The 8,015-nt window shown below is 48.5% G+C and overlaps 1 protein-coding gene across 1 annotated transcript; it reads left to right on the top strand.

The window, feature by feature from the left end:
• The first annotated feature begins 1,949 nt into the window (after positions 1-1,949).
• On the top strand, positions 1,950-5,328 carry LOC128306636 (uncharacterized). The gene is made up of 6 exons (XM_053044201.1): positions 1,950-2,348; positions 2,795-3,331; positions 3,404-3,469; positions 3,570-3,644; positions 3,728-3,787; positions 5,020-5,328. The coding sequence occupies exons 1-6, from the start codon at positions 1,950-1,952 to the stop codon at positions 5,326-5,328; spliced, it is 1,446 nt and encodes a 481-aa protein (XP_052900161.1).
• The last annotated feature ends 2,687 nt before the right edge of the window (positions 5,329-8,015 follow it).

The raw sequence follows: 8,015 nt of genomic DNA, 5'->3' as shown, positions 1-8,015 counted from the left end.
CTGGTAATTTTGCCCGCCTAAAGGTATGCAATGTTTAAACACTAACTTTCCCGTTGGTCGAGAAAAATTTCTTTAAAAACTACCATTTTTTGAATGTATAGTACCAGGAGAGCATGCACAGAAGAGGTAGCACCTGGTACTGCGCCGTAAGGTATGCAATGTTAATACACTAACTTTGCAACCAACTTGCAATGCAATGCGCCGTAAGGTATGCAATGTTAATACACTAACTTTGCAACCAACTTGCAATGCAAGTTGTACCGGCCGAGCAAGATGGCGCGCAAGATGGCGCCCAACGTCGAACTTGCATGCAACGAACTTGCATGCAAACTTGCATGCAAATTCTTGTATGCAAACTTGCATGCAAGTTTGCATACAAGTTTGCATGCAAGTTCTTGCATGCAAACTTGCATACAAACTTGCATACAAACTTGCATGCAAGTTTGTTGCATGCAAGTTCGAAGTTGGGCGCCATCTTGCGCGCCATCTTGTCCGCCATCTTGGCCGCCAAGGGGGGGGAGGGGGAAGGAAGATGTTACCTCTTGAAAAACATGCTCTCCTGGTATCGGAAATCTGAAAACAGCTGGTTTGTATGAAAAGTTAGTGTATTAACATTGCATACCTTACGGCGCATTGCATTGCAAGTTGATTGTATACCTTCTGGCGCAGTATCAGGAGCTACCTGCTCCGTGCATGCTCTCCTGGTATTATACATTCAAAAACTGGTAGTTTTTGAAGAAATTTTTTACGAAAAACGGAAAAGTTAGTGTTTAAGCATTGCATACCTTTCGGCGGTTTTCGAGCAAAATTGCTGTACAAGGTGCTACCTCTTCCGTGGATGCTTTCCTGGTATCGGGAATCTGAAAACAGCTGGTTTTGTATGGAATTTCGTACCAACCGACGGGAAGTTTGAGCGAGATAAAGGATGCTTTCCGTTTCATCCATCTTCCTTACACTAGCGATCGCTCTCACGGGTTTGATAGTATGCAATGCAATAGTGATGGGCAAATTTATTCCACACTGCAGGTGTCAACTCTTGAAAAACATGCTTTCCTGGTATCGGAAATCTGAAAACAATTGTGTCGTTCATGGTCTTAAACATCAACATGAGCGAAACAGGTTTCTAAGAAATTTCTCTGATTGTTACCGTAAAGTAAACCGATTGAAAACTGTACCTTGGGCGAAAAATCGTAGAAGACGTTGGACTAATCAGGAATCGTAAATGTACGTAAATCGTAGAAAATGTGATCCAAGTAGTGGCTTACTAGGCCCGTTTACAGGGCTACGCAAAAGAACTCTGAGGTGTACGCAAGGGAGCATTCTTTCCGAGACTTTGCTGGTGTTGTTAAATCATGTTTGAAGTACACCTCCCTAACACCGATAGGCCCCCCTTTAAAAAATCCGCCCTGGGCCTCCAAGGGTATTGATCCTCCACTGATTCGACTCTCAATAGTACTGAGAATCTTTCTCATCTCGTAATAGAAGTAGCTTATAATTTAGATAAGTTGTTGGAATTATTATGATGAACTCTCGAAGGATGTTTATATGACAAGCAATGCATTTTTATTTAAATAATGTCAATCCAGATACAGTTTATAAAAACAAAGAGATGTATCAATCGAAGCCCAACCCATCTCTTTCTTTGCAAGCTCTGCCAGCAACAAAAATTTGCGTGGCTGACGATGCGTATCGCGCAGATGGACGCGAGACTGTTGCAACAAACAGTACCGATCGATCGATGTCACCGATGTTGGTAGCAAACCCATCAATTATCCCTGTACGCCAGGTTGCTCCCAGACGTTGCCGGTGGCTAGAAATTGTACTCGAGAATTGCAACAACCTCGCATCAACCACAAACAAGGTGGGAGCAACCATACAAAACCCGCGGACGAGCCAAGAACGTGCCGTAGTTCTTCGGGCGCGTCTGTGATCGATCGTTATCGATGGAGATGTCATTCGGTGCTGTTATTCTGTCGCTGTTGTTATTGTTGCTGCCGGAGGCAAGCGATGCAGCAGCTCGTCCATCAACCGATCTGGGTAGATCGCGCCTCAATCAACCAGTGACCAATTCGCAACCGATGCGTACGCTCGGCACGCTGGGCATACTGTTCGGTGCGATCGAAGCGGAAGCCGCCATCGAGCGTCGGCTTGAACGGTTGCTGCACGATCTGGATGACTCGCCCGCCAATAAACAGCAACAACAGCGGGTACGGCGTGCCGTGGCCGGAACGCTGCAGCGAGCTCAAGTAGCGATGGAGATTCTGGGGACGGGGCTCGAGCTGGCTGCTTCCCGCCAACCGGACGCATCATCCGGTGACTTCAGACGGGTGCTGCTCACCCGCACACAGGTAAAATGAATGGCTAAAGACTGAAAATAATAAGCCAGTTATGTGCGGGATTTGTGGTAGCTTAGGTCGTTTCCAATTTCGCTTTTCAATCAGAAGCGTTTTGCAACCGTCGGTTCAGTGTGGAATAAAGCCCAGATTGAAGTTACTGTAATCCTCAAATCAATAGGTTCATCGATAAAGCAGGGTTAGTTGAAAGCGCCTGCTCCGAACAAAACAAACCGCATGGTGGGGGGTTCGTCGCTTAAAATTTTGCTGTTGAAGTCTTTTGATTTCTTTTGATGCAACAACGCCACAATATGCTTTTAAACGATGCGAAGTGCGTACGTTTAGGTTGATGAGGTATTGCACAGTCCTCTCCTCACCTTCATACCCCTTCCTCGTCTCTAATACATTCACACACACACATGCACACACTACAAAACCAGCGTTTTTTGGATACCCATCAGGAAATGCTCTCCGGTAAACGTTCCACGGCACGGATCGGGATGAAACCGTCGAGTAGTGAATCATCCGAAGGGTTGGCCGACGTGAGGCGGCAGGTTGATCAACAGCTCGGTGAAATGCGCCGGCAACTCGCATCCCACCTGAAGCGCACCGTACGTACCCTCGATGATGCCAACGGTTTGCAGGCGACGAACCTGGCCACATCGCTTGGAAGCGAGTTAATTCAACGGTTGCTGCTACAGACGCTCCCGAAACCCGTACGCTTCCAGGAGCTTATCGAAGGTGGGCTAAAGCTGCACCTGGAGCGCATATTCCGCAGCCGGCGGCAGGATGAAACGGAGCCGGCAACGAACGAAATCGCCGTCTCGGTGGACACATCGCCCGGTGGTTCCGAGTCGAAGGAGTCCGAATCGTCCGAAGAGGACGAAGGTCCCGGCGGTTTGGTGGGGTTGATTGCGAGCCTGAGCGGTGGCGATGAAGGATCCGATGTCGGTGCGCTGATCGGTTCCCTATCGGCGGTGGTAACCAACCTGTTTGGGGTACGCATAAAGCTGCAATTGTCGCTCGTTTTTGGCGCTTGGTAATCGTTTCCATTTCCCACCCCAATCTAGCCGGGAGGATTGGACGTGCCGGGGTTGCTCGGAACGGGCACCTCCCTGATTGCCGGACTGCTCGGTGTAAGTGTTGATAATGACTGTTTGCAACACTTATCAGCACGCTGAACGATTTTGACCTATCGTTTTTTTTTTTTTTGCAAATTCACGTTCCATTTTGCAGGGTGATGACAATTTTGGCAAAGTGCTGGGCAGTTACGTCGGTATCGCGATCGAGGGTCTCTCCGGTGGTGGTGCGGTATGTAAGTGCCCTCATCCACGTTGCGCACCACTTTAATACTGCACACTCTTTTTCCCATTTTTTTTCCAACATGCGAGCAGGACATGAACGGTGCGTTCTTTGGCAACTTCCTCGGTGCACTTATCGCTGCACTCAGCTCGGTAAGTATCATCTTCCCGTTCCACCTTCTACCACCGGTTCGGCCAGTCAAACGCGCGCAACATCACGTGGCTAGGTTCTACATCGCAACACCAAATGGCATCCGATAGGTCGCCGATATTGAGCAAGTGTCCCCGTCAGGTCCTCAAAATGGTCAACCTGACATTTTAGCTGGCGCACAACACATTGTTGCGATCGAATCGCCCCGCACGGCACCCCGGAGACGCGTTCAAACGGAGCTTCTTGAACGCTGCAAAGGTCGTCCCGAGCGGGCCACACACATATACACTCCGGTAATGAGGCTCCCGCAACCCGCAACTTCTGAGCCCCTACGCCGTCATCGGTTTTCCTGGATACCCGTATCGTTGCATACGGTGTTGCATCGCATGCAAACGCAATGCGAGCGGGCCACGCTGGAATGACACGCTCCATCACCGATGCGTCGTTAGATCGTACATCAGCCGCGTATGGGGCACTTGTTTTACCAACAAGAAAAAGAAGCGGGGTGGAGGAGGGAAGGGGAAGGGAGGAAGCGGGTCGCAAAACTTTACAACCAACTTGCTACTCCTCACCAACACACACACACACACACACACACACACACACACACACACACACACACACACACACACACACACACACACACACACACACACACACACACACACTTCAGCCCCCATTTCGCATCACACGGAAGACAAATGCATATTATTTACGATTAAATTATGAAACTGCAGCAATCGGCCTGTTTGCTTGTTTGACGGCGACGAAGAGGCCTGGTAACGGGTGCCAGGTGTGTGGTTGTTTGGTGTGGTCATAGGCCAGTAATGATGAACAATGAGTGCGTTGTTGTTGTTGTTGACGATGATGGCGCGGTGCGGGTTGCTAATGGTCGCTTTGCGCTGGTTTAACATGATCGCCGTACATGATCGCCTCCAATTGACCATTTTTGTCTGCTGACGAGTGCGAGCTTAATTACAACTAGAAGCGGTAGAAACGGGGTGGCTGTGGCCAGTGGCAAAGGCGGAACGTTGTGTCAGATTCATCTAGCAGCACGACACGCTACTGCCCCTTCACCGCCATTTTGTGCGCGAGAGTTTATGACACGTTCACCTAAATCCCGATCGCAATTGTTAACGACTGCCGAGATGGAGCTTTATGCAACTAGCTGTCAAATGACTTCTTCTTCTCCTATTGTTCTTTTCCCTTTGCTCTCCCCCCCCCCAATCAACAGGATCCAGAGGATGATAATCTTCCCCTCAAGCCGAAGCTGTTCGTGCAAAACTTCTTCACCGGGCTGGAGGAAGCGAAGCGGAAGGCAGATCCGAACAGTGATGCGGAGCAGTGTTGCCAGAACAAGGGCGGTTCGGATCTGTTTGCGTTCATCGGCAATATTGTGTCGTCGGTTGTTGGTGGTATCACCAGCCTGGTGCTGAACGCATCCCTCGGTTCATCCGGCGGTTCCTCCCAGGGGTCGGCGGATGCGTCCGGTGCTTCGTCGGCCGGCAGCAGTGGAGGATCAGGAGACCATCCGGCCATGTAATATCCTCAACAACCATATCTAACACCAAAGATATCCATCTGTGAAGGAGCGTGAAGTCAAAAGTCACGCGGTTCGTCGTCACATGCAAGTGAAAGTCAAGGCTCTCCGGTATAGGTCTCATTCACCGAAGAGGTGGATAAGAGCTAGTTCGCGACAACTGGCACTCTACTATTACTATTCGCTCAGATCGAAAGAGGCTTTTAAGCGGACTTACAGCTTCCAACAATGTTTTAGTGTTTATGATGTAGTCATAGTGGCTGTTTTCTTAACCCTTAGTAAATTCTAGCTCTTCTAGACACTTTTAACAAATAGCGCAACAACATGAAAACCACGGAAAGAAAGTGACAGGTTGAGAGGTTGTAAAGGGTTTGCTCATGCAAGACGGACACCGTAATGGGCGTCGTACCGTGTTGCCAGCATGTGGCAGGGCACGTTATCACACCTTACACACCTGTTTTGGGTGGGCGCATCTGTAACACCGATCTATTCCGAAGCATTATACTAAGGTGTTCGCTCCCTCTCTTTCTTTTTCTCTCCCTTTCTCGCTCGCTTTCTCTCTATCTCTTTCTTTCTTTCTTACGGACGCAATCGAGTGCGCTTCTCCGGTGCTTCTCTTCACTGCGATGGACACCGTTTGCCGTTGATTTAATCGAATTACGTAAGATTGATGGGTTATTTGGGCTATCTTTTTACCGTCTCCGTTTGCTCCTGCTGTTTGCTTCTCCCGTTTTGTTTTTTTTTTATTTTCTATGTTTTGTTTTACCACTGCTCCGGATTGCGCATTTTTTGGTAAGGTTTTTGTTTTGCTTCTTTTTCACTATTTGCTGCTGTTTTTTTCCATTATGAGTGTGTGTGTGTTTTTTTATATTGTTTTTTGGTTTTCCATTTTTGTTACCATTCCGCTGGTGCATCTTTTCATCAGCTTTCACACCACACCAAACAAAAAACAAAGCAAAAAACAGAGGAATCTTATTTGTCTGCGTGTTGATATGTTAGCAAACGGTTGGATGGTGAGTTGAAAATGGGCCGAAATTGTTGTTTCGTCGGGCACCGCGCCATCACAAAGCAGCCGCGCTGATGAAATTGTCTGTAAACACCGAAACCGTACAGTATAAATGTCAGCCGGTTCGTTTCGTATCAGCACGTCCTCACCTGTGCATTGTGCGTTTTGTCTCTCCGTTTTTTTTCTCCTCCACATCCAACTACTAATCTTTCCGCACACTCGTTTTGGAGGGTGAAATTCGAACAGTTGCGCGCGCTGCTGATGATTTGCAATTATAGCCAAACTGCAAACTGTGTGTCCCCGGAGGTGGAGTCCGATGGGGACAAAGGAATAATGCGCCTGCCCGTCGAAAGTCCTTGCGCTAACGCCCACCCCGGGCCGGGACCAATTTCAAGGCATTAGCGCGAAGTGGTTTGAATGTGGCCCGCCAGCGAGACATTTCTCCCAAATTGGCCATTTTCGCAGCCATTTTCGTGCGCGACTACATTTGGTGGGTGTTTTGCCTACGGGTTTTAACGCTGACTAATGCAGTCGACTAATGAGCTTTGGAGCTTTCAGCGTTGTGTGCCGCCTTTCTATTGGAAATTCTTCACAAAACCACCGTCACCACAGCATCATAGATGTGTATCGCTTGGCCTACAGCCCCCTGCCCTTTGTACGGTGTTGCACCTGCCGATGCAGTAGAAGGAAGCGATCGGCGGATCGGCGGATCGGCGCGATCTAAACATGCGCGGAAAACAAGCTCATAAACGGTGTGTGCACAATCGTGCGCACAATTAACCTCAATCCGTGTGAGCGCGAGATACAAACAAAAAAAAATATAGATATAGTGATGATTCTTCTCGTGCAAGTGTCGGTGGAGCGTTTTTTTGTTGCCTTCTTCTATTCGCACCCTTTCTCCCTCGCACTTGTTCTTGGTAGTAGGAGAAAAAAAAAACACACACACCACCTGTTCTCCTCGCCCGCTGGCCCCTTCGATTCAGCTGACCTTAGTCACCTGACCCTGAGGTGAGGCTGCGCTGGCGCGCAACTGCTGCAGATGTCCATCACCTTCACGGTGGCCTTTCGGTTATGCGCTTGTAAGGTTTTTGCGCTGGTTGCCTTCTGTTCTAGCAACGAATGCGTTTGACGGTGAGGTTTACTGGTTTTTGCTAAGAACAGCTCCGTAGGAATCTGGCTGCTGCGAGGGAGGAAGTCGATCGGAGCACTTGGCGAAGGGTTGGCAGAGATAACTAATTTATTATGTAAAACCCTACGGCTGGTTTCTCTTGGTGGCAATAAACGTCTCATGCGATGCGGTAGTTGCAGTAATAGTTGGAGATGAAGCTAATAAACAAAGTAGCTTAGCCCTCGTTTATAATTAGCTGCGAGACGAGGCGAACGTGAAGCGTAGCGTATGATCTACAATTGCTACCTTATGAGCGCAGCCCAGTGGACGATCGAGAAGAAACTGTATTAGATACCTGCATCAGTGGCGGACCAAACGGTAGGCGGAGTAGGCGGTCGCCTAGGGCCTCGCCGTGTTGGGGGCCCCAAACAACTTGTGCCGATTGTGCGATTTTTGGAAATTTAGCAGCAGAGTTAATCTATAGCATAAAATCTAATTAAAAACCGACACAATCTGTCAGTGTACTACGAAATAGCTAGCATTGTCATAGAATATGAATAACATCATATTGCAATC

The sequence above is a fragment of the Anopheles moucheti genome, chromosome X, assembly GCF_943734755.1.
Source record: "Anopheles moucheti chromosome X, idAnoMoucSN_F20_07, whole genome shotgun sequence".
In the NCBI taxonomy this organism is placed as follows: domain Eukaryota; kingdom Metazoa; phylum Arthropoda; class Insecta; order Diptera; family Culicidae; genus Anopheles; species Anopheles moucheti.
The sequence above is the reverse complement of the archived record's forward strand: the minus strand, read 5'-3'. Positions and strand labels throughout refer to the sequence as shown.